At 38.2% G+C, this 25,931-nt stretch overlaps 3 protein-coding genes and 1 long non-coding RNA gene across 13 annotated transcripts; 2 read left to right on the forward strand and 2 right to left on the reverse strand.

The window, feature by feature from the left end:
* On the reverse strand, nucleotides 1-1,371 carry LOC116187448. Its single transcript, XM_031516149.1, has 2 exons — nucleotides 1,112-1,371; nucleotides 1-1,006 (listed from the first exon to the last, which is right to left on the reverse strand). Exons 1-2 carry the CDS (start codon nucleotides 1,309-1,311, stop codon nucleotides 847-849), a joined length of 360 nt encoding a protein of 119 aa, XP_031372009.1. The 5' UTR covers nucleotides 1,312-1,371; the 3' UTR covers nucleotides 1-846.
* Nucleotides 1,372-8,841: 7,470 nt separating this feature from the next.
* On the forward strand, nucleotides 8,842-10,095 carry LOC116187449. Its single transcript, XM_031516151.1, has 2 exons — nucleotides 8,842-9,084; nucleotides 9,309-10,095. Exons 1-2 carry the CDS (start codon nucleotides 8,963-8,965, stop codon nucleotides 9,529-9,531), a joined length of 345 nt encoding a protein of 114 aa, XP_031372011.1. The 5' UTR covers nucleotides 8,842-8,962; the 3' UTR covers nucleotides 9,532-10,095.
* Nucleotides 10,096-14,791: 4,696 nt separating this feature from the next.
* LOC116187453 lies at nucleotides 14,792-17,416 on the reverse strand. Of its 10 annotated transcripts, none has more exons than XR_004152056.1 (4): nucleotides 17,039-17,416; nucleotides 16,624-16,687; nucleotides 15,847-16,553; nucleotides 14,792-15,716 (listed from the first exon to the last, which is right to left on the reverse strand). It is a non-coding gene; the product is annotated as an uncharacterized LOC116187453 (long non-coding RNA). The 10 variants fall into 10 exon arrangements; XR_004152055.1 differs by having other exon boundaries at nucleotides 14,792-15,145; nucleotides 15,265-15,362; nucleotides 15,526-15,716; nucleotides 15,847-17,416; XR_004152049.1 differs by lacking the exon at nucleotides 16,624-16,687.
* A 1,820-nt stretch (nucleotides 17,417-19,236) lies between these two features.
* Nucleotides 19,237-25,357, forward strand: LOC116187426 (receptor-like serine/threonine-protein kinase ALE2). Its single transcript, XM_031516112.1, has 9 exons — nucleotides 19,237-19,806; nucleotides 20,906-20,986; nucleotides 21,118-21,231; nucleotides 21,332-21,433; nucleotides 22,122-22,490; nucleotides 22,569-22,820; nucleotides 23,183-23,569; nucleotides 23,896-24,136; nucleotides 24,334-25,357. Exons 1-9 carry the CDS (start codon nucleotides 19,749-19,751, stop codon nucleotides 25,043-25,045), a joined length of 2,316 nt encoding a protein of 771 aa, XP_031371972.1. The 5' UTR covers nucleotides 19,237-19,748; the 3' UTR covers nucleotides 25,046-25,357.
* Nucleotides 25,358-25,931: the final 574 nt, after the last annotated feature.

A 25,931-nucleotide genomic window follows, 5' to 3' on the forward strand; every position in this document is an offset into this window, starting at 1 on the left:
TTTCACATATTATGCCTCTTTTCATAGACATTGCCGAGCCCACCTCCACACGAATTGGGTTCTGAAGCTGAGACTTCGCCTGATTACACGTCGAAGCACATAAATGAAATTCACTAACAATATGCAATTTATGCATCGATGGATACGCGGAGAAATTCATTCTGTGTATCGGACATGTTAAATCACGAAATCCACATTGCCCTTAAACCGATGCCTCAGCTCATCCGTCCGACTTCGACAAAATCCTTTCTGCACCACCGTTACTAATTTCTGATTCAAGAGCAGCCAGAGCATTAGTGTCAAAATTTATAAGCTCGCCTCCACCTTGCAGATCACCAGATAGAACAATTTCCATTTCATTCACTTCAAGCGATGGCTTCAATCCGGACATTAGCGCGGCGAAGGCATCAGAACTAGATCTCTTTTCAGAAACTTCTGTGGCTTCAGAACCCAATGTCGAGCATCTTCCTCCAGATTCCTCATCCAAGGCAGCACATTCAAAATCATCAACTTTTATTTCAAGCGCGACCGATCCCGAAACGACCTTGTGTTATGTTTATCCACTCACCATCCTGTTCCTTGACAAAATAAAAGTCGGGAATCCCCATCTCAAACTCGGAAGCGCCAAAGTTATGCTCGATCTCCTCAAGAACACAATAATCGATGCCCTTCGAAAAGAACAGAACGACTGATGAAGTTGCGTGATCGATGATCGAGCTGCTGCTAAAACGTGTCCAATCTTCGATCTCAATCCCTTACTGTCTATTACATCCGTCGCAGGACACATACTTCGGGTTCCGGTCCGAAACAATGATTCGAATCGTCTTCCCTCTAACACTATACATACTATGTCAGCATAGAATGGGCAGTTTTCGAACCTGAACCGCTGCCTCTGTCTCCGTTGGTTGCAGGGGACTGAGGAATCGGCTTGCAGACGCGAGAGGCTCCGTTTACGAATGGCTGCCGGAGAATGTAAAGGACAGGCTCCAAATGTTCAATGTTGATGCTGCAGAACAACCAGAAAAGGTTCAATTTTTCAGCAAACAGAGCCACAAAGCAAGCTCAAGCTAATACCCTACAGTGTAATTTGATCATAAACAGAGTCACGGACCTAAGAGGAGCTGCGGAGGAGGAAGACGAAGAAGGAGATGGCCAGCGAGAGAGGAAGGAGAGCCCGGCCAGGACCAATCGGTGGAGGGTGCGCTTGCAGGAATCGGGGGTCGATAATGGCAACCTCCCTATGCTGTCGGTAACGCGCCGGCATCTCCTCTTGGCCTCTTCCACTGCGTACCCCTCGCCGCTGTCCGCCATAGATAGACTGTGACAGAGAAGCGAAGAAGCAGAGTATAGAAGCAGAGAGAGACAGAGAGTAAAGAGGAAACGAGAAGGACCCATTTGCAAGAAAATGCAGATGAAGATGGGCTGTTTCGAAATTTTTCGTTTTTGAGTTAATTCCAATTTGACCGCTGTAGTTCCAATACATTCTCAGTATGCTCTTTATGTGTCATGTCATATGTTTGTTCAAACGAGCAACATGCCACGAAATCTCATCCAATCATGGGACCTAACCTTGAAAAGTATAAAACTGCTGATACCTCACATGTCGGAGTTCGGCGGTGTTTCGGTGATGAGGATCGCGGTCATGATGATAAGGCTGATGCACACAAACTTAAAAATCGAATTCGTGAAGAGAGAGCTGATGCACAAGATCTTGGAGACTTACATGTATCGAGTGGACCAATTATACGAGCGAAGGCAAGACGAATCCAACAAATTATGGAGAGCTCGACGATAAACTTTTCGGGCTGTGAGGAGTTTAATTCAATTGGACCTGCAAACAGTTATATTTAATTGACTTGCCATGAGATAGTTTATAGCCCAACTTAAATTGGAGTAGACATTGAAGAAAAGTCGCAAGTTGTTAAACTTGGCATAAAATGAATGTCAACTATTCTAAGTGGTATTTCTTTAATTTCCTTTGTTGTTTCTAGTTTTAGGAAGCTCTGGTTAGTCTATTTGTCTAGTTCATTTTCTTTCCAATTGCTCCTAGATTTATATAAAGAAGGCCGAGTAGTTAATCATAGGGTAAACTAGTTTTGGTGAGGTTTTTCTCATTTGTTTTTCATCGAATTCCTTCAAACAATCAAATGTGACAGCTTAGGATGTTCAACACAATTTGATATTATTGGTTTTCTACATAAATAATGAATTAATAATTCTTGATATTATTGATTCTTGTTTCTCTATAAATAATGGGTCAATAGTCATTTTCATCTAAATCTGTATTTGGCGATTTCGGAAACGATTCAAGTTGTCAAGTTTCACAATCTTTCGTGAGGTCTACATCATTTGGAGCGATACTGCCACACTTGAGATGATTAACCAAACCACCAATACGGTGGTCTAGTGGTTAAACTTCGAGCGCTCCACTTGAACATCACGAGTTCGAACTTCATAGAGAACGTAGAGCTTGCCACTATGTGAGTGTATTATGGAATAGCGGTGGCCGACCCATAATGCTTAATCTAGTGAATCTTGAACTTAATCCACTAATGTGTCAGTGGAGCTGCGGTAATCAAGTTAAGCTAAAATCTCAGCGAGTTATAGCGAAATGAACATTTCGTGACGGTTAAGTTCCTTTAATTGGGATAGCCACAATGGGTTAATAATCCGACCTAACTTTTATATTTAAGAAAAAAAAAAGATGATTAACCAGGTATCATATTATATAGTATCATTTCTGTCCCCGAATGCATTGCTGGAGTGATACGAATGCAATCGTAAGTCTCGACATGCAGAATTGATTTATACGATGTTCAATGAATGACCGGAAAAAAAAAAAAAGGATCCGTGTGGAGGGAAAATAAAGCAAAGGATGACGTTTTTCTTCTGCAAATTACATCAAACATTAAACTTTTACGGAGCTTTCCCTGAGGCAAAACCCTCTGATCCTTACATTAACTTCAGCAAAAGTAACCGGTAAAACGGGAGGAGACCGAGGGAAGAAAGAAGAGCTTCTGCAAAGTCACAGGAGAGAATATTTCGTTTCTGTGCAGATTTTCTGTGTCTCGACTCTCGAATTCTCTGAATTGTGTGAAGAAGCATGTAATGTACAGATCTATCAGTTCGCGAGCTCTTTCCGTTAATTCCATCTTCCTTCCAAGAATCATCTACAGCAGGAAGTCGGTAATCATCGGGTTTCAAGGTGGCCAAAGCGAACGAAGTCAGGCATAGGGGTGCAATCTCAGCGAGACTGTTAATTTAAAAGTGATAGATTTGATATCTAGTGAGACTATTTATGCTCATTTATTAATTATGTAAGAATTTCTCTTTTATTATACTAAATTTTAACTCTCATTTGTAATAAAAAAATAAAACTAAAAATAAAACACAATCCAATTAATCAACCCTCGTTAGAATTTATTAGAGGGATCCCTCTTGGAATAATATAAAGTCGCGCCTGGTGAAGCCATTTGTAAATGTGTGATTGATTTTACCTATCGCAAGAGTAAAAAGAAAACAAACCGTGTCGGTATCTTCAAGACCATGACACCTTGGTAAAAAATTCTGAGGTTCTTCTTATCCCACTGTCCTGCCGCCACGTGTCCCCCTTGTCAGATGGGGTATATACCGGTCAACCCTTTGACCGGGGGAATAATATCCACTTCGTTCCCTCGCAACCGCCCATTCCAACCTTATCTGGAGCACGATAATAATAACAAAAAAAAAAAAGTGGTCCGGATTAAATTGAACATTTTTTTTTCAGAAAGTTCATTTAATTGAATTATTTCCAATTTTTGGGTGACGGCAAAGGCATTCTCAACCTATTGACTAATTATATTTCAGTTAGGCATCAAATTTAGCTGCGGACTATATTTACATTGCAACATTTGTGGATTCCGATTAATTACCATGATTTTGACATGTTATCTAAATTACACATTCATTTAAGGGAAAAATTAAGTTCGGTGAGCTATTTTCAATGAGATTAGAACTCATGCAATGCAATTAAAGTTTGCCCCACGGAGAGGAGAGTATACTATATGGTTAATATATATTTTATAATTTTTAATCATGAGAGATCTAATTTAGTTGGCAAATTATACCTTATCATTAAGATGAATCATGCTCTAGCCATCAATTAATAATTTACAATTCTTTTACACCAGCTCGTAAAATCTATTAATAAAAGAATAATTTTCTAACTTTTCAAAATAAACCTTTCAAAGATCCTATCGAGCTACAATGATATTCTTTTTGGGGAGATAACCTCAGCCTGATTATTATTAATCAGGGCCGGCCCAAGCTACAAACAAGTAAAGCATTCGCTTGAGTAAGGGTGGCAATTAGTGTCGTATCGTGTTTATACGTGTCGTGTCTAAACGGATTCGTGTCATCGAAGTTATAACCTATACACGACACGATTATTAAACGGATCAGGTTTTGAAAACCCATACTCGACACGTTTATATTCGTGTCAACCTGTTTAGACATGTTTAAATCTGTTTATCGAAACGTGTCATGATAGGTACACGTATACACGACACGATTATAAACGGTATCCGAACACGTTAACACAACTTGTTTATCCGATCAATTCAGTTATCCGAATACATTAACACGACATGTTAATCTGATTAACTCGTTTATCCGAACACGTTAACACGACATGTTTACACATTAACACAGAGATTGAGATGGAGGGGAGGGGGATGTGGACGGGAAAGAGGCGGGAGCCGCATCCGAGGGAGGCAACAACGCTTAGGATGAGATCGAGCCATGAGGCGCATTGGTTGGAGCGGGAGCTAGCGAAGTCGTGGGCTTCAAAGGGGAGATGGTGGGAGTGGAGTCGGCGGCGAGCTTGGGAGCAGGGGAGGGCAAGATCTGAGGCGGATCTGCGGACAATGCGAGGTGCACGGAGAGGAGAGCAATGAGAGCGAAGAAGCAAAACTTTGCCATTGATGGATGAGAAGAAGGAAATCAAATCGTAGATGAGATCTGAGGGAGGGTAGTAGAGAAGTAGAAGTGGAAGTGCGGTTGTACTGTGTTGAATTTGGTGAAAGAAAGGAAAGGAAATCAGGTTAGGGACTTAAGAAGTTAGGATTACGTAAGGATATTTTGATAAATCCAAATACATAAACGGGTTAACGAGTTACATGATTATAATAACACGATTAAACATGTCTAAATAAACATGTTTAATCGTGTATAATAGGATTACACGGTTTCAACTCGGTAAGACACGCTTATTAACCGTGTTTAAACGGGTTTGACCCGTTTAGACCGATTATTAAAAATGTCCAACCTAATCCCGTTTAACTCTGTGTCGTGTTATCGTATCGTGTGAAATATTGCCAGCTCTATGCTTGAGGCCCTTGATCCCCAAGCTCTTTATGTCAATCTATTTAGAGCCTCAATTTGCATTCATAGTTCACCCGACATGTATAATAAATCAAGCCACTATTAATTATCTAATAACCCAATTTATCTCACACTTTCCAATAATTGCTTATTTGTTTCTTTAATCTCTCTCAATTACTTCCTAATAACTCCTCTAACATACAGATTGGTGTTTTGGAAAGATTACACAATTGTTTTCCAAACAAATAATCAATTCAACAACGATCAAATTAATAAACATTAACAGTAAATTAAACTTATTCATTTTGTATGTCAAAATTAATTTACTCTTTTTAATTGGACCAGATTTTCAATATTCATTCAATTAAATCATCCAATGTCCAAATTGTTTTTCAATTACTCACCAAAGTCTGACGACTATTTTAATTGGAAAAACCAATTTTGTTCCTGTATTTTTTTGCTCTAATTTTGTGAGTTGTCATTGGGATGAAAAGTTAGAGGAATTTGATTATAAATATTTAATTAGTAATTTTGCATCTTACTTAGAGAAAAAAGTAATTTTGGATCTCCAAAAGTTAAAATAATGTTTTTTCATAAAAATTTATATTAATATCGTTAAACAAATAAAAAGCCTCTTATTACGGTTTCACTTTAGACCCCAATTTTCCTTGGACCACCCTTGATTATTATAAGACCAATCTTATTCGATCATCCACCTGATCTAGCCACAATGTGCTTCTTGTGAGTCTTTTAAGTCAAGTTGAGGTATATGGTATTAGTTTGTTGCATGCTTCCGAGTTCCAACCATCAGATGAGTTCTTTCCTTTAGTGGTAAAATTTAAATAGCAAATTCTGTTTATTGCAATTGTCGAGATTAATTGCCATGATTTTGACACGACACCAACATGTTATCCATTTGCATGTTAATTAGGTAAAAAGTCCCTGAGAGAATTTAATTTAACTATAATTGGTATAGATTCATAAAAAAAAAATCCCTCACTGGTTTAGTAAATAGATACAATATTTTATGATTTATAACTAATTTTAATTTTCATAAGAAAAGTTTGTTAAGCATTTTTTTTTATCACAAAAGCATCTCCCCATCTTTTTCACTTTTGATCTTGTTGTTCACCTTTTCTTTTTTTCTCTATCATAAAATGAATAGCGTAAGTAATTGAGAGAAACTTCTGCATGTCGAATTTTCGTGACGGCATGGGCGAATAGTTAACAATGGGAATAATTTGTCCAATGGAACGATCTTTTGAGGATCAATTTGCTGGCAAAATTCTTTGGAGGATTAAATTGTTGATAATGTGATCTTTGGAGGATCAAATTGACTATTTTCTCAAAGAAAAATTTTATATATAAAAAGGGATGCGGTGTAATTACACATATTTTTCTTATTATTCAAAACGTTTTAGTTTCGATTCTCACTAGTGGAACTACCGATATCCTTTTATTTATTTAAATTTCTATTTCCTTGTACTAAATATTTAAACCTCTTTGTAACTGAAAAAGAATATATACACTAAATGTAAGTAATTATGAGAGTCACAATTGTAGATTCGGAGGTTGCGTACTGCTTGGTTTTATGACAAGGATTGTCATCGCCTTCAGTTGCTCTTTTGGTTCTAGCAATGTGGAATCTGCTCGACAAGGATTGGGAAGCTACGTTATCCATACTTTCAGTGGCAAAAATTGCCTTACGTGAAAGTTATTAGATCTCTCGTTGGGTCTCCGCATTTTTCACTTTCTACTAGAGGACATCAACACCCTTCTTATTAGTAATATCTCCGGGGTCTTCATACCCGATCTTGTGTAATTGAATTTCCTTTTTGGCTTCGCCCTCCATTCCAACGAAGAAAAAAAAGTAATTATGAGCTACATGAAATTAAATTGTACTAGTACAAGAACCGAAAAAAATAAATAATAACTAAAAAAATATAAGAGTACATGGCTATTAGCAAATTATAAGTTCATTTAAATAATAATAAAACAATCAATCAATGTGAATTGGTTTAAGTAATTCTAGTGTTTATTCCGCTTAAGTAAGGTCTTCTATTAGACTCCTGTGAATATAAAAAATTCACGCTGAGAGAGTTTTAGTCCTTAGTGAGCCAATCCGACTCAACTAAATTAGTCGAAACTCAATTACGCTTCCGAATACTAAGGTTTATCATGAGAAAAATAATGAAACAATCAAAATTATATTAGATTTTTCAAGTCAAACAATAACTTGGCTAAATTAGTTAGATGGACTTTTGAAGATATATTTATAGCTAGTTGTCTTATCGTTATCCCCAGCATCTATGGTCATTGAAATTACATGCATGGCTTATTACATATTCTTAATTTGTAAACTATATATACAACATTTAAGACTGCATATTCTTTGCAAGTATAGCTTTATGACACCCACAATTTTAAAGATTTTTTTTCTTTGATATCGTGTGTTACTAGTATCGTTGTAGCTTTTAAGACAAAAAAGTTTTTAGAAAAACTCATAAATGAAGATATAAATTAATTTCAAAACAAAATCATATATTATATTGTCATAATATATAATAAAATATTATTAGCTTATAGCTACAGTATCTTTATAAAACCTTTTCTTTTCGGTGTATGATTCTTATTAATTTTGGAGTATTACTATATGTATGCAGATAGATTATTGTACATTGATTTAACTTTATTTCGTGATGAAAGTACTTTCAAAGAAATTATAATAACATATATACTTAAAACTTTTTAATCTTGTTGCTAAGCAAGTCAAAAGCGTTCATAAGCTGGCCAGCCATAAAGCCAAACATATAATCTCTAAAGTATCGACAAACATTTGACCCAAAAAAATCATAATAATTAATTTGCTGCCCATTTTTAACATTCGTTTGGCCATAAAAAAAGAAGAGAAAATGCTGATGATGTTTTATATGAATGTAAAATTGATTGATATTTATTTCTTCGATAATTTCAAAAAACTAAACAGATGGGATGGAACACTGGATTGTCTTGCTACCGGTAATTTGAAAAAGATCCATTTTTGCAATGAGTCATCGTCCCATTACTTTGCACTTGGCTGGTAGCACGAAAAGGAACATGCCACGAAAACAGCACGCATAGTGTAGTGACATATGATCCACCTAAAACTATGACGTTCCTGATTCATTCAATAGAACTTTACGTGCCCTATAAATTCCCGTTATTTTGTATTCTTATTAGGTCCATGAATTTTCGGATAGAAAAAGTGAAGAATAAATAAATTAAGGCAATTTCAGCACAGAAAGCATGCCTTATAAACTGAAGGAATAAATTAATTCTGAAACCGACATTAATTTTTCAATTTTTTTTTTAAAACAAGCATGGGTTGGAACGTATTATTGCAAGTCAAATCTCTGAAATGTGAAAACATAATAATCTCTCTCCCTCTCTCTCTCGCTCTCTGTCCCCAACTAAACTTCTTATATATATATAGGGGTGCGTGTAAGGGCTTATTTATATAAGAAGGCATCTCACATCCTTCACATCTCCTCCTCCCTTCTCTTCCTTCTTTTACAAGAGACAGTGAGAGAAGATATAGGTTCTTTATGTCTGCACATCATCCATGGCTGCAGATGCTAATTCAAATGATCCGGCTTCAAGTTCCTCTGGAAGCATGAGAATTGTGGTCGAGAGTAACCCTTCGGAGTCCAAACTTTCCGATTTGAACTTCAAGTGCTGGCCAAAGTGATTATTCTTCCCTCTCCCAGCTTTCTTACTCATACTTGTGTAGGATATCGTAATGCATTCGGTATTTCAACAACTTCTTCACGTTCTTCATTTTTTTCGGCTTTTGTTTCCGCTTAATGAATGTACGCCCTGTTTTAATACTAAAAGAACGCCGGGTTTTTGTGCTTCTGAAACACTGAACTCAAATGTTATTGCATGGTTTTCTTAATTTTTGGAGAAAGGTGGGGATGCCCACCGGGGAAGTATCAACTCAAGTTTGATGCAGAGGAGACATGCTACTTGCTCAAGGGCAAAGTGAGGGCTTACCCGAAAGGTTCCTCGGACTATGTCGAGTTCGGGGCAGGAGATTTGGTCACCATCCCCAAAGGCCTCAGCTGCACTTGGGATGTCTCGGTCGCAGTCGATAAGTACTACAAGTTCGAGTCCTCCTCATCATCATCATAGGATTTGCCCCCGGAGCTCAACTGTTTTATCCTTTCTCTAGCTATTTTGGTATCTTCAGTCCCGGAGAGATCCCGGAGTTAGTCTTGAAGTACGTACTACATAAGGGGAAACTTATCCCTCTCCCGTATTTCCTGAAGAAGTGGACAGTAAACCTGAAAACTCTTCGAAACCACACATAATACCATCGACTCATGTCGATCCCTATCCAGATTGAAAACATGAGACTACAACTCTTTTGTCTCGGCGTCGGTCGTATCGGTTACGTAGTATTAACCGGCACAGGTTGTAGAGATCTAGAAAGAGAGGATTTGTGTGATTAGTCAAATGTAATGTCCCATTCAAACTAATCTTCTTTTGGAGTTTTTCAGATTAAGTTACTAATTTAATGAGTCAGTTTGACTGGTCAAACCATTTTTTTTTTCTGCCTTTATGCTAAAAATTTGTTGGGAATTGACATATCGGCATCCATGTCTTATTATTTGGCAAGTATTGTGTTGTTTGTTGGCGCAATAACTTCTCTTTTTGCATAAATTGCATTCACGCCCTCCAATTGTAGAATATTGTTCGACAAAGTCCCATCTCAAAACTTAGAGCATGAATAAAATAGGGAAATGGAGCACCTAATAATCTTCTTAACGCTCGCATTTATTAAAAGCCCTTCAATATCATGTAAAACGTTACTATACCATTGCGAGTGAGATTTAAATTATGAGAATATTTAAGTTGATTATTAGAAGGATACTCATTTTATATTTTTTATAAAACATGGATAATTCTACAATTCCGATTGTCATTGAGTAGAAGAATGAAGAAACAAAGAAGAGCAGGGAAGGCCCAACCCGTCACTATCACCCTCACAAAGTTGACAGTGGTCTTAGGTATCTCCAACGACCTCCACTGAATGTTGTCACACGGTCTCATTCCTCTCTCCCTCCTATCTATGGTCTAAGATAGAGTGAGAAGAGTGACAAGGGCTTGGTGGTTCGATGTAGCTACCGCCACCTCCAATTAAAGGTGCCCAATACGATTGATTACTTTAATACACCCTAACAAAGTTGACGGTGGTCTTAGGTATCTCCAACGACCTCCACTGAATGTTGTCACACGGTCTCATCCCTTTCTCCCTCCTATCTATGGTCTAAGATAGAGTGAGAAGAGTGACAAGGGCATGGTGGTTTGATGTAGCTACCGCCACTCCAATTAAAGGTGTCCAATACGATGAATTACTTTAATACTTTATTTCAATGAAGGGAAGTCGAAATTTGTATGTAAATTTTGAAAAACTTCATACAAATTATAAAGTATCCCTCTCATGATCTCATCTCTTTCGTTCCAATTATCTCCGCCCAAAACAAAGTATAAGTCCTTTTTATCAAATGTGATCAAATTGCAGGGTCTTTCAATTAAATTGCATGTATTTTGCGATTCAATTCTTTTGAGTGCCAACTGGCGGTGGAATGTCTTTTTGCCCCGAAATTCTCCAACGTTGCTAATACCACATGACAAAAGAATCAGACAGATGCCTTTTGTATGTTGCTAGTCCTAAGTGTGACATCTCAAAAGTAAAAACTACCCGCATCGTCTTCAGATCATTATTTTCCCGAAAATCATAAACTCAACCACCCCGACCTATATGGCACCACTCTCGAGCCCCGTCGGGTTGAGATGTTATCGAATTGTAGTTAGCTGGACTCATTGAATCAATTGCGCCCCTGGTATGTCGAATGGCTGAGGGCTTCATGGAGGCCTTCGATGAGCATTACCAGCTTCTAAAGTTCTCAATTATCAGCAGGTAGAGGCTTCTCAATGAGGGCCTTTGCCCTCCATCCTTCAATTGAACAATGGATGGATGCAAGACATTGGCTTTGATGATCAAATCCCCGTTGGTTATATCGCATCTTCTGCCCTAAACAATATATGGTGGTTAAACCACCAGCAAAGTCACCTAGGTTAGAGAAGGGTCGGGAACAGTGACACTAGGCCAGCGACCGATAACTAATAAGTTAGGGTAGCAGTCAGAGAAAGTTTATTTTATAATTTTTTGAAGAAAAACATATCATCGATATATATATATATATTTGTTTACATGGGAGGTCGATAGTCTAATATAATGAAATAAAAATTCTAATAACTAATAAAAGAGTATGAATAGTTTCATTACGAGTATCGAACCAATTCCTCTTGGTTACCAGCGAGCGCCATTGCGCCACAACCTCTTTTAATCGTATCATCGATAATTGACTATAAGGATATTGTTTTAAACTTTTACAAAAAATTAGAAAACCTTTTTATATATATAAATTTTCGGTGTGTACAATGTATCCATAAGTCGGATGGGCCCTGACTAAACCAGATCGAATTTGGTCGGCAGCTAAGAGGTAAAACTCTTTCAATCAAAGATTTTGTCCACTCAAATGATTCGAACCCGATACTTTATTTAAGAGGTATAGACACCGAACCACTTCAATTAATCATATTGGTGAAAACCTTTATATTTTGGTTATACTAGAGTTGCAGCCACGTTTTGCTGCGGGAGAATCTCTTAATATGATTTATGGTTCTTTAGCAACTACTTCATGCGGGTAATAGAAGTTAACCTAAGAAAATTCCATATCTCAAGTTAAATTATTTTAAATTTAACATTTTAGATTAAATGAAATTTGATATGATAACCGGGCAATTACCTCTTTATAAAAAAAATGATAGGAAAGCCACTTAAAAAGATTTGACAAGTGTTCTGAGATACTTTCCGATATATTCTATAATATTATCCATTACTAAATAATTAAAACATTTTGGCGCTAGCCCCATTCCTCTACCGAAAAGAAAAATAACAAGAACCAAATTTAGCTGGGAAAGTTTTTGAAATAATTAAAATGGTAGTATCTTAGATCTTGGTAATGGTTTTTTTACTGCTTCATGAATTAACAGTAAGTTTTTAGACTTCATATGAAACGTATTATATGACGACAAAAAAGCCAATATTTCTTCCCACTTGTTTATTTTTTAATTTACTATTATTTATGTTATAAATCCATTCATTAAATCATATTGAATCCTCTTACTCAACTACATGATCCTTTTTTTCACCTATAATATAAAACAAGATTGATATTCTTATATTATAATTTTCTAACCTATAATTTATGTCTAGCATGTAATTTCCTCTCTGTCTATGTAGTGCACAATGTATTATTTTGGAGTCCCATATCATACTTCATGTCATTTCAAAATATTCGAATTATCAATGATCATAATAGCACATTTTAAATAAATGAAAGAATTTGCCTTGTTATTTTAACAAGAACATTAAAATGAAACAAGGTTAGGTGTATTTATTTATTGGAAATACTGGAAAAATTTAAGAATGTATGAGGGTTGATGTATGTAGTTAATTTAATTATCTTCACAAAAAATTAACTAATTTATTCAACAAAAATAAAAATTGCAGTGAGGAATCCAAAAAAAAAAAACAAAGAAAAACAACAAAGGAGAAAAACCAAAAAATTGACATGTGGCTTCATAATATGCAGAAATGGAACTTGTTTTAATTATATAAGAAGATTTAGATAAATATTTCTTTTGGAGAAAAATGAGGATATAACTAAGGGATTAATCACGTAAAAAGACAATACTGCTCAATTCTCAATTCTAGCACAATATTTCGGAAATAGTACAAAAAGACACGACCTTTCATTTTAATCTCAAATCTAACACGCCGTTATAGATTCCGTCAATTCTAACGTATTTGTTGACTAGACATTAATGGTGCCATGTTTCACCATATTATTTGTTGAGTAAACCTCACATTTTTTATTTAATAAAAATAATTATGAAAAAAAAGGAAGGGAAGGGTTGGCTCCGTGGGGGGGGGGGGGGGGGGGGGGGGCGCTCAAATTGTGGCCACCACCCCCTCAATCGGGGTCGGCGGTCATCACAAAGGTTGCCGCCAACCCCGATTTGGGGGGTGGTGGCCGCAACCGGGGCCACTATCACTAGAATCGAAGGAGTCTCGTCGACCCCCCGATTGGGGGGTGGTGGCCGCAATCAAGGCCACCACTGCCGGCCCCTCTCCTCCCTTTGTCTTCAGTCGACTCTTCCCCTCTTTTTTTTTTTTCAAATTTTCCGAATTATTTTTATTTAATAAAAAAAGTGGGGTTCACTCATCGAATAATATGGCGATATGTTACACCATTAATGCCTAGTCAGTCAATATTGTTAGAATTGACAGAATATTTAACGGCGTTCTAGATTTGAGACTAAAACAAAAGGTCGTGTCTTTTTATACTATTTCCAAAAGTTCATGCTAGAATTGAGAATTTGAGCAAGTGTCATGCATTTTTACGTGATTAACTCTTATTAAAGAATTAGAAGAATATTGACCGAATTCAATTAAAAAAACTAAAAACTTAAGGATTAAGATAAGTGAAGGAAAGTTTACAAAAGAATTAATAGAGTGCCCTGTCGAACTAAGAAAATGAATCTTTTTAATGCCTTTGAAGTACTTAAATAGATATGATGACGAAGATTAAAGAGGATCTGATTTTGTAAAGAACAAAATAAAAGAAAGAAAAGTCGGGGGTATGGAAAAAATATTTTCTCTCGGGAAAAATAACAAAGGAAAAAGATGGAAAAAGTATTTAAGAAGGGAGGAAAAAATAAAATGTGATATAAATAAAGAGTTGTCATAAAATGAAGAAAATATGTAAAATATTAACCCAAAAAAAATGTAAAATATGATATAATTAGGGATCTGTACTTTGAGAATATGAATACGTTTGTACTCTCCTAACGAGTACAAATCGATCAGTATATAATTAAAAGCCAATAAAAGAGAATATAGAAAAATAAAAAGATATATATATATATATATATATATATCCATAGGTTGATATAGATTTAAGAGAAGGATCAAATTTTTATATCTTTATCAACTCAAACCTTAATGTTTTAAGGTTATATTGGCACTCTACCTGTGCCTTGCACAGACTATTATTAATTGTAAATATTAGAATATTTTATTATTCAATTCTATTCGACCAAATCGGTACCTAATTTACTATTATAAGATTTACTCTTATGTAATTTTTAAGTTACCTTCCTAAAGTAAGTTAATTTTATTAGTTCTCGCACGTCTTATAATCTATATATAATATATAGATTAAAAATGAATCCTCAAAGGAAGAAGGATCAATTAATCTATCGTACTTGTTCAAGGAAGAGCAATTCTCTTCTAAGGACGAATGTCGTTCAACATGTATATATGACAATCATATAAATATACCATATAATTAAAAGTTTAAGTGAGCAAATTGACCAAAAAAATAGTGATCTTCACTCTAAAAACCAAAGAAAAACAATTCCTCCATTTGAAGTCCTTGCACGCAAGCCTATTGAAGCATTTGAAAGTACAGTTGCCTCAGCCTCTCTTCCTTGCTTCGATGGGCTTCAAATTTACTGAAGCCGCTTGAAACTTAACGGTACCCACCAACAGCTCTCGTCAAGGCCATCCGTAACACAAATGAAATATACATGTATCCGAAACAGGAAGCCATCGAAGCTCAGAGGGAGCTCGACCTAATCTGTTGAGTCTTCCCAGTACACCTCCATTTTCCTGTTTGATCAAGACTCCAACCACAATCATCAATTTCTGAATAAGGGAGAGGTGAATAGAGAGTTTACGAACATAGACCTAGAAAAGCTCTGTTAGATCGAATAGGTTTGAGGTTGTACTTTCTCTAAGGCCCATGTGCCCTCTTCTTTCATTTATGCGGGCCATTTCCTTATTCCTCCCTAGGATGTTTTCTTCTTTGCTAATTGATTTGTGGACCCTGTAGGACAACATTCAATGACCTGTAACTATAATCTATTAATAGATCTGTAAATGCACGTCATTCAATACAATAAATTTGAATGGAATATCTCTGTTACAGCTATTTATCAATTTTTTCTTGTCATCCATCATCGAGATAGTTCAAGAAAGGAACTCAGCACCTGTAGGACTCAGGCGAAGCAATCTTTTTGTCCAGGAGTTGGTTTGCGAAAATGTACTGTTCTAGTTATACCGACTGAACCATTGATGTATTGAGCTCAAACGTCCAGTAGAAAGAGCTTCTCTGCATCCACAGCACTGCAACTACCTGGTTCAGGTTTGTAGTGTATGATTGCTCCATTTGCACCAGAACCTGCAATTAGATGATGAACAATGAGCATTTGTGTGCCCGAGTGATAATATAAAATATGGAACTGTGTGAATGCTTTGTTCTCACATGTATTCATAAGATATATTTTCAAGATAGTGGAGAAGTAATTTACCACTTATAGAATCAAAGCTTGTTTCTTTGAACGAAATTCAAGAAGCTTGTCTGCAACTTGTACCTCTGTTAATTTTGTACCCTTCATAATTTCGTTCACCAACCCGGAACACGATACTGGATCAATACAGCAGAAGAATATACAAGCCTAATTAAACAATGATATAGCGTGAAAACGAAGAAATAGTCCTCATCCAATACTATCAAAGAAGGCAAAGGAATTGAACTTGTTTAAAAGAATAACATCCTTCTGATACATACATACTAATTCAAGAACAGTAACACCTAATCTAACCATTTAAGCAGATGAAATTGAAGATTATCCTGAGGTGCTCAAAGATGCAGGAAGGGCATGATTTCAAAATTGAAGCAACAACCCAGAAAAAAGTTTTCAGCTTATCGGGCCAATCTTCCACGGCAGAACCAAGACCGCCATCACCGGAACACTATTCCTGTTGCTCGTCTTCCTCGACCGCGGAGCAGGCAAAGCTGCCCAATTTCTTTGAACCCATCAATCTGAGTTCCATTATTCTCCTCCTGGAGCAATCGATTTGGAAGGAGCTTACTTGGGTCTTAACCGAGTCCAGGCGGGTGAAGCAGCAGCTGTTGAGCTGCAAGTGAGGGTCCAGAGCAGCACTCGTGGTACCCATCTTCTTGAGGATTTTGTGAGTCAAGCATAAGCAGGACTTGGGTTCAGTGACTTGGATCCTTTAAGAAATAAAGACGGTGACGATGAAGAAAAAATGAAGGAAGAACCAGTATCATTGTCTAATTGTACCTCTGTTAATTCAAGTTCAAGTAGCTGCATCTCTGCATAGACAAAGTTCATTTCTCTAGCGTCCCTGACTCAGGGTCCAATAAACCACATAGAGGGAAGTAGGAATTTCCATAAAAAAAGAAAAAGAAAAAAGAAGAGGGCAATATTAATATTAATCTATTTCACCACAATGCTAACACAAAATTTCAATCAACATCGTGGCACAATGAATTAATAAGACAAAAATGAAATATATATATATATATATAAGCATCTAAAAAAGCAAGCTTTATTGGTCCCTCACGCACCGGGGAAGATTGGCAAAATGGGAGGGACATTTGCATGACAGGCTGCAGGATTAAGACTTGCAACACCTAATGTTAAAACTTAATTATACTTTCAGTACTGAAAAAAAACCATTGGACAAACAACATACCTTAAATGAGAATTAGGCGTGCCGGCTATAGCTCAAATTAAGCGGGCTTCGAGACTGATCGTTCTTCCTCTTCTCCTCCAACTCCTTCACTGATTTTTCGGGGCATTTGAAACAACCTAGAGCATGAACGGAACCAAAGAACGACTCCTCCCTCTCTCTCTCTCTCTCTCTCTCTGCTAATTACTCAAACAAAAGACGGCTAGAAAATCTCAACAAAACCCACAAAAGCATAAACCCTAACACAGAGACAAAGACCGAGAGAGAGACAGAGAGACAGAGGGTGGGAAGGGGGAGAGACAGAATCAGATGTACCAAGAAAACTCTCTGTTAAGGAAGCATGGCAGAGGCGATGCAGGGATAGAAGCAGAGACGACTCTGTTTGTGTGCCAAGTAATTATTGTCGCTGACCTTTTTTTTAAAATATTATATTGTGTTTGATTTTAGAGTTGGATAATTTTGATTTTAATTTATTTATAATGATAGTGTTTTTAAATTATGAAAAAATGTGTGAAAAAATAATGAATATTTGAAAGAAAGTAATAATTAGCGCTCGGGAAAAAAAGTAATGAATAATTGAAAAAATTTAGTATTAAAAATTAAATTAAATTATTAAAAAAATTGAAGAAAAAAATAATAATTATTTTATTAAATTAAATATAGGCGGAAATAAATTTAAAAAAATTTTAAAATCAAACATGCGCCAAGGGTTTCAGAACAAGAAACATTAGCAAATTTTGTTGCTTCTCTTGATCGGATGATTTTTGCCCTTTACCAAGGACAGCGAGTCCTAAAAATTCAAATAGGAGAAGGCAAATGTTACTTTTGGTAGTTGAAAAGGAATAAAGTTGAAGGAACATAATTGATCATAATTAGAAAGGCACAATAATTTCATAAACATCCTACCAAAAAAAAAATGATTTCATAGACAAAAGGTAACATAATCTACATGGGGCTGGCGTGCAAATAATGACGATCAAAGTCTCAATTATACAATATAAAGGTTTAAGTTAAAGCAATTCCGTTTCATATCTTTATCGAAAATATTGCGGAAAGTACATTTAAAAGTAAGCATTCTTGAAAATTAAAATTGAGACTTACGAACACTCTCTCAAATAGCTTATATTGAAATAGTTCATCAGTACGAACGGCGAACACTAAGATCTCGACGTGGGAAACTGTCCATGGACATCAAAATACAAGAAGAGAGAGTGGGGATATGGTAGAAGATTGTTCTAGTGAAAAAAAAAGAGACATTTCACCCATTGCGAATTAAGTTTTCATTAAGCAAAGAAAAATAATTAGACAGAATGTCTTTAACTAATTCAAAGTCAAATTCTTCAACAAGAATCTTCTATTTTGGTGTTCCTCTGCCACCATAATGTTTTATTTTGAAACAAGTAAAAGCATAGTATTTCTTCTCTCGACTATCGATTTCGAATGGACAAATTTGCCCAACACCAGAGTAGTAAACTTTTCAAGCGATAATGCAAGTCGTTATGCACCACATTTAGAGGTCCCTAGAGCTTGATGTATTCGGCAAGGTGGAGACTTAGCTCGTCTCAGCTCGTTTTGTCGCAACCTTTGGGGTTAATAATGAGCTTAATCAACTTCAGATCCATTTCGGTTATGCCAGAATGTTAAACGCTCGAAAACGATGTAACCGATCTTTTTAGTCTCAAGATTATAGATAGCAATTGAAATTTGATAATGTGAAAGGAAACTCAACTGTCCGGTCAGATCCACGAACCCGGTTCGACCCAAGCAGTTCAGCATGATTGACTAATTAGGTCTTGGAGTCAAACCGAGTCCAAATTTCGATAGTTCTCGAATCAAGATTTGTCATTAACAAACGAAAACAAAACATTTTTATCAGCAAAATTGGCTCCTTCTCAGCGGCTCTACCTGGATTTGGCACGATCTAACCGGACCGGAGCAGCCCGGTCCGATCCCGGTCATAGAGCAGAGAAAACCGGTCCACGATTTTATGACAGTCTCGTGCGGTCATGCTGAGGTGGAGCCTTCTTATTGGAAAGTCCTCTCCACGCGCCAGACCAGACAGCCCCCATCAATTCTTTTCCACCCTCAAAGCAAAGTCACTGCTGTAGCTCATAAAGTCCCTCCCTTTCTCTCTCTACTTTCTCTCCCTCTTTCTCTCTCTCTCTCTCTTCAAAGATCTCTCTTTTGTTCTCTTCTCCATCTTCTTCTTCTCTTCCTCCTTCCTTCCTTCTTCTTCCTCTGCTCCTTTCTCTCTCTCTTCACAGATCCTCCACTTCACTCCATTCCCCCTCTCCTCGGCTCCTCTCCGTCTCTGCTTGCCTCATCCACTTCCCCCACTGAGCTCAGCTCCCTCACTCAGCCGGGACACTCGCACCCACTGAGCTCAGCTGCTGAAGCTCTGCCCCGGTTTCCGAGCTCCCTCCCGCATTTCGTGGATCTGCTGCCCCACGCGCCGCCGGCATTTCCCCTCCCTCACCCCCTCCTGGGTTTCCCTCCTGCTCTACCTCGGCGGCCCTGCCGCCCCCGCTGATTTTCCGGAGCCATGCGATCTCTCGCTCCCAGCACCGGCTGTAATGAGAAACCGCGTTGCTCCGGGATGCTCCGACGGACTAACCCTACCCATCTCCTTCGGCCGGCTTGTGGAGTGTGTTGCGGCCTCCGGGCTCTGTCTTTCTGACAATGGTGTGTGTCGGCTCTGGTTCTGGGAAAGAAGATGCCCGCTCTGGTGTTGCTCCTCCTCTCTCTTCTCAGCCCGCTGCTTCTTTGCTCAGGTCTCGGTTTTACTCTTCGTTTCGCTTCGGAGCTGTCCCTTGCTTGCTGGAAGTCTAATTCTTACTCACTGAAGTTGTGTAGAGTTTGATATATACTTACGGACATGAAATAGACAGATAAATCGGTCAAGTAGTCTGTCTCAGTATGGTTCGTGCGAAACTATGTTTGATTAGGCGAGTTTTCTTGTTTGAAATCTGTTCATGGCGCTGGGTTCATGAAGGTACTAATCCATGAAAAATAAAGGACTCTTTAATGGGGTATTTCGGGATTGCAACGGACCTGAGATGACACGGTTATTGGTGGTGGTGATGGTGGCAGCAGTAAATGAGGAGGTTTGCCATGCAAGACCGCCGTTTGCTACTGTATTGACTGCTGCAATGAACTTAATTGTTGTCAACACTTAATGTTGATGACGATGGTGAATATGGATGTGTTATGGATTATACACTATACTGCTTTTGGAGTCTGAATACTGGCTAGTTAACGTAGGCTGTTGATTGGAGGGAATTGCTTACTTTTGGGTCACTAGAATGTCCCAGGTGTATTTGTAAAGTCCTGACGTATCTCATAGATTCAATTTGAGGAATTCAACGGGTAGGCTGGCATTCTTTAGAAGGAAAGAATCTCATCGGTTTTTCATTTCTCAGCCCGTCTAATCATGTCCTCCCCCCCTCCCCCTTAATCATGCATTATTTTAATGATATAGAGTTGTATTTACGTTTCAAAACATATGGTAAGCATTTTATGGTTACCGTTATCATGGTTGCATATACTTACTCGTTGAGCAAAGATAATTTGATGGAATTTTAGTTGTTACGTATCCCTTTAATCTTATGAAACCGTTATTGCACTATGATGGTATGTAGATTTGTGGACGGAGAATAATTTTGTTATTCATGTCAAATTACAGTGGGTAAGGCGATTGTGTCTAGCCTGTCCTTATGAGTGCTGTGAACGTCCTTTTATTTAGTTTCTCTTGATTGTTAAATAAGCTGAGTTGGCTTGAGAAACCGCCTGAATTCAACCATCGATCCATCTATGTATGTTGCTGAATTTGTAACGTTCAAGTTTTAACATAACAAATTCTTTTTGATCCAGGTATTCATTCTTCGCACATCTTCTTGTCTCCCTCTCTACAGCCTAGTCGGCTCTCTCTGAGTGAAGAGTCAGCAGATAATGGTAAGGATACCTATTCTTTCTCGTGCAAATGTACATTAAAAATGGCAAATTGGCGTAACCTGCTTATCTGCAGAAGTAGGTATATATTTGGTTAACTGCTGAATACCTTATGCCTCTGTTACTGCTTGCAGGAAATCTACTTTTGATGAGTCTATCCTATTCTTCATCAAGGCTGCATCGAAAACAGACTCCTAAGCCTATATTGCAGCCAAGCTTGGCTCCGGTGCCGTCTCCAATCTATACAGGTACCTTTTTTACATGTCTAATCTGGGTTCTGCCCCTTGAAATCTTTTGGAAAGCAGTCCATCCTTTGGATTTTCCTCATTATTCTATCTATTTTTCCAGTTCCTGTTGCCGTCCCTGCCAGTAGTCCAATACGTAGGCGTCATGGTCATCATCGTCATGCCAGACCCCGTGTGGCAGCTCCATCACCTTCGAAAGAACCAGGTAATTCACGGAGTCCTGGTTTCCAGGTGCTGAGTGGTACATTTTTGAATCTTGTACTAGAACATTACAATTTTGAAAGCATAGGAATCTTATGCGAATCAACCCTGAATGTGATGCCTGGTTATTTCTTCATTTCGGTTGCTGGTAGATCCAAAAATTTGAAGGAAAGTAATGGGTGGGAACTTTGTTGCTCAAAATTCAGGAAGCTAGCATCAGTTCTTGGATCTTTTATTTTACTGTGAGAGTAAGGTTGACAGCCCTCCCACTTAAGAAATGGATTGGCTCGATACTAGCCAATGAGGAACTAGCTCAGCAAAACAAGAGGTTTCATTTTTGCATTAAGAACCTCAACGAAGAGGTTCATTGGATTTCATCACACTGTTTATGTGTACCTTTCACTTTTTTGAGTTATTTTTTTCCCAATAAATACAAGAAATTATTTCCTGTAAGCAGAATTTTATTTTAGCTGTACCATTCTTGGATGGAAGCACGTGAATCCTTCCTGTAGTCTTCCTTTACGTAGAGTCCTCTTCTAAAATTGAAATGCGAACCATTTAATAAAGCAAAGCCAAAAGTTGTTCCTTTATGTTCTAAGATGCGTTTGTCTTTTCCCCTCTGCCTCAACCACAAACTATCTGGTTATTTTTGCTCTCTTTCTGTGACATGCTAATTAAAGTGAATCTTGCAGGCTGTGATCAAGTTTGCGCCGAGCCACTTACTGCAACCCCTTTTGGTTCGCCATGCGGTTGTGTTTTCCCCATGAAAGTCAGGCTCCTCCTTGATGTCGCTCCTTATGCTGTATTTCCAGTAATGAGTGAGCTGGAGATAGAGATTGCAGCCGGCACTTACCTTGAACAGAGTCAAGTGAAGATAATGGGTGCTAGTGCTGATAGTCTGAACCAGGGAAGGACGATCGTCGACGTAAACTTGGTTCCTCTTGGAGAGAAGTTTGATAATACCACCGCTGATCTAATATATGAGAGGTTTTGGCACAAAAAGGTTCCTCTGAATGCATCTCTTTTTGGTCACTATGAAGTGGTATATATTACATATACAGGTAGTAGTCTATCTATTCCATAAATTTGAGAATTTTCTTCATCAACAAAATGTATCTAAGGCTTAACTTATTTATCAGGGATTCCTTCATCACCTCCTTACACGGGAAATGGCCCGACAGCGAGTGGTGGAGATCTCCCAGTTACTGCAAATTTTCGCCCTAAGAATCAGAAGATGAACGTCAGGACTATCGCCATAATTTCTTTGTCAGCGTTTGTTCTTCTATTGATTCTCATCGGAGCATTTTCTATGTTTTTCAAATGGAAGAAGTTTGGAAGACCATCAAGTGCTGTTGGTCCAGCATTCACTTCTTCCATAAACAAACGTTCTGGTATGCTTATAAGTTTATGTACGATATCATCACGCTGATAGCAATTACTTCATTTTCTTGTGGCCCCGACTTTTCAATTATTCCCGATTCTAGTTAGTTTTTTTCCTTTAAAAAAAAATAGTTTAAGTCCCATGCTGATGTTTTATAGTTGAGGAAGCATTGAATAATTTTCAACAGATACAAACTAGAAGATTGATTCTGTTTTTGTAAGGGAGTACTGAGATTGAGTTTTAAAAGATTCAATTTATATGATTTTCTTTCTTTATTGTGTACCCATCTTCATTCTTTCCAAATTATCAAGTTTGTTATCATCTGCAGATTAAGTAGAAATACTTGATTGAATCTGTCTATACAAAATGTAGGCATCGGATCAATTTTATCAAGCAGCATTAGCTCGGCCTCGGGATCTCTCGTGTCCTCCATGGCTCCTTGCATGTTGTCTGTTAGAGCCTTTGGTCTTGCTGAGCTTGAGAAAGCTACAGATAAGTTCAGCTCGAGGAAGATTTTAGGTGAAGGAGGATTTGGGCGTGTTTATAAAGGGATTACGGAAGATGGGAGCGAAGTTGCAGTTAAGTTGCTAACAAGGGACCACCACAATGGTGATCGAGAATTCATTGCTGAAGTGGAGATGCTGAGCAGATTGCATCACCGAAATCTCGTGAAGCTCATTGGTATTTGCATTGAAGGGCGAACGCGCTGCCTGGTCTATGAGCTGGTTCACAATGGCAGTGTCGAGTCCCACTTGCATGGTATGTTTTTTCATTCCTTACAGTTGGGTTGGACTCCCTTGCAGTCTTGTCTGGTTGCAGTTCTCTCCCAATGGCAACGATTTTCTGTTGTTGAGGATAAATGCATCTTGTCATGTTGCCATGGCTCAATTTGCTCCTTTATCCACTCATCCCGTTGCCATGGCAACTGTTCCTTTTAATCAATGTTGACTTTATGATGTGTTGGAAGTAGTCGGCTTCCTAAAATTAGCAATAGACTCTATCTAACCTTCTTTAAATGATCAGATAAATGGATCTTAAGTTGATTCTCGAAATTGAATTTTCGTTGATATATTTGGTGCTTTCAGGTGCCGATAAGAACAAGAGACCTCTTGACTGGGATGCAAGGATGAAGATTGCACTAGGAGCGGCTAGAGGACTGGCTTATCTCCATGAAGATTCAAACCCTCGTGTAATTCATCGGGACTTCAAGGCTAGTAATGTTTTACTAGAACATGACTTCACTCCCAAGGTTTCAGATTTTGGGCTTGCAAGAGAAGCAACCGAAGGAAGTCAGCATATTTCTACTCGTGTCATGGGAACTTTCGGGTAACTGGCTTTGGGAACTATACACATATATACAGACAATTTCTTTTTCCTGAATTTTCGAAGAATAAGTACTTCTGATCATGTCATTATCAACTTTTTTGAAGTCCTGTATGGGCTATTGATGAAATGGAATGGCTAAATCTACTCGTTTCTTTTTAATTCTGACAAAAAAAATCATTTGTTTGGTGAATTTTCAGTTATGTTGCACCCGAATATGCAATGACGGGACATTTACTAGTGAAGAGCGATGTTTATAGTTATGGGGTTGTGCTGCTCGAGCTCATAACTGGCCGGAAGCCCGTGGACATGTCCCAGCCTCAGGGACAGGAGAACCTCGTTACATGGGCCCGCCCATTGCTGACAACCCGGGATGGCCTAGAGCAGCTGGTGGACCCTGCCTTAGCTGGCACTTACGACTTCGATGACATGGCAAAGGTGGCTGCTATAGCTTCTATGTGCGTACACCCTGAGGTGACCCACCGGCCGTTCATGGGCGAGGTCGTGCAAGCTCTAAAGCTTATATACAATGACTTGGACGAAACCTGTGGCGACTACTGTAGTCAAAAGGACTCTTCCATTCCCGACTCAGAGTTTAAGGGTGAGTTGGCCCCGTCAGAGAGCAGCTGGTGGAACAATCCTGGTGGGGCCACCCCTCGGTTGACATATGGTCACACCTCGTCCTTCATCACGATGGAGTACAGTTCGGGCCCGCTGGAGGATGTGGAGAACAGACCACTATCCGACTCGGGCTTCAATGCCGATGCACTGTCCCTCCCTATGAGGCATTGGAACCGATCAGGTCCCCTAAGAACCGTGAGGAGCAAGCCAGCGTTTTACAGACTTATGGGAGGGAGCGTGAGCGAGCATGGAGTTCTACTTTCGAAACGAACTTGGAATGATGGGAACTGAAGTTTTAATCTCTTAAACTTTCATTATAAGATGTACAGCTCCAGATCTTATTGGCATTTGATTAAACAGCGGTTCGGTCCTCTTTAAGTTTGGATGCTCGGGTTTTGCTCTACTGTCTAGAGCACGCGTGGAGTGACCCTCTTAAAATTGCTAATTTTGAGAACTTATGATTCATTCCAACAGAGAGTTTGAGATCTATGTCAGGAAAAAAATCTCTGTTGTATATTTTTTCCCTTTCTGTATTAACTTCTACAATTTTGAGTCGAATGGGCCGTTCTGACTGATATCTATGTTGACAATCTTTCAAGATTAGGCACGTTGTCATGTTATTCTTTTGTCTCGGATCTTGAACGACTTGGTCATCAATTGTGAAGGCAAAAATATTGCCTCATAGGCTTTGCAATCTTTTACATTTGTGGTGTCGGTTACTGTGTTTCCCATGCTCTCTTGATGAGTTTAAGGCTGAGTTTAGCCGAGAAGGTCCCGGAGTCCAGTTTCGGGAAGCTTTTTTCCGCTCCAGGCTGAGGGAGAGGCTCTACTTCCAGTAGGATGCTGTTCAATACAAGGTAAGGTTAGCTACGTTGGAGACATTCGTAAACTTCTGACTCCGTCTTTTTTCTTTTTTCAATAATGAGGGTGTCATATATACTATAAGTGATACGTGAACCGAATGTGCTTCGAAATTCGCGGTTTTCATGCTATGCTATGTTGTTACCTTTCAAGTAGAAGGTTTATCCTGTTATCTGCAATCTCATTGCATATAGCTGAAGGAAGTCATGCGTCGTCTCCTCGTAATCGCTGCCAGTTGCCAGTTGTCTTTCGTCACTAGCACGGCCAAGAAGCCGTTGCAGAAGACTCAACCAGAAAAAAAATTCTACCCTTTGGA

This window comes from Punica granatum, chromosome 8, assembly GCF_007655135.1.
Source record: "Punica granatum isolate Tunisia-2019 chromosome 8, ASM765513v2, whole genome shotgun sequence".
Lineage (NCBI taxonomy): Eukaryota > Viridiplantae > Streptophyta > Magnoliopsida > Myrtales > Lythraceae > Punica > Punica granatum.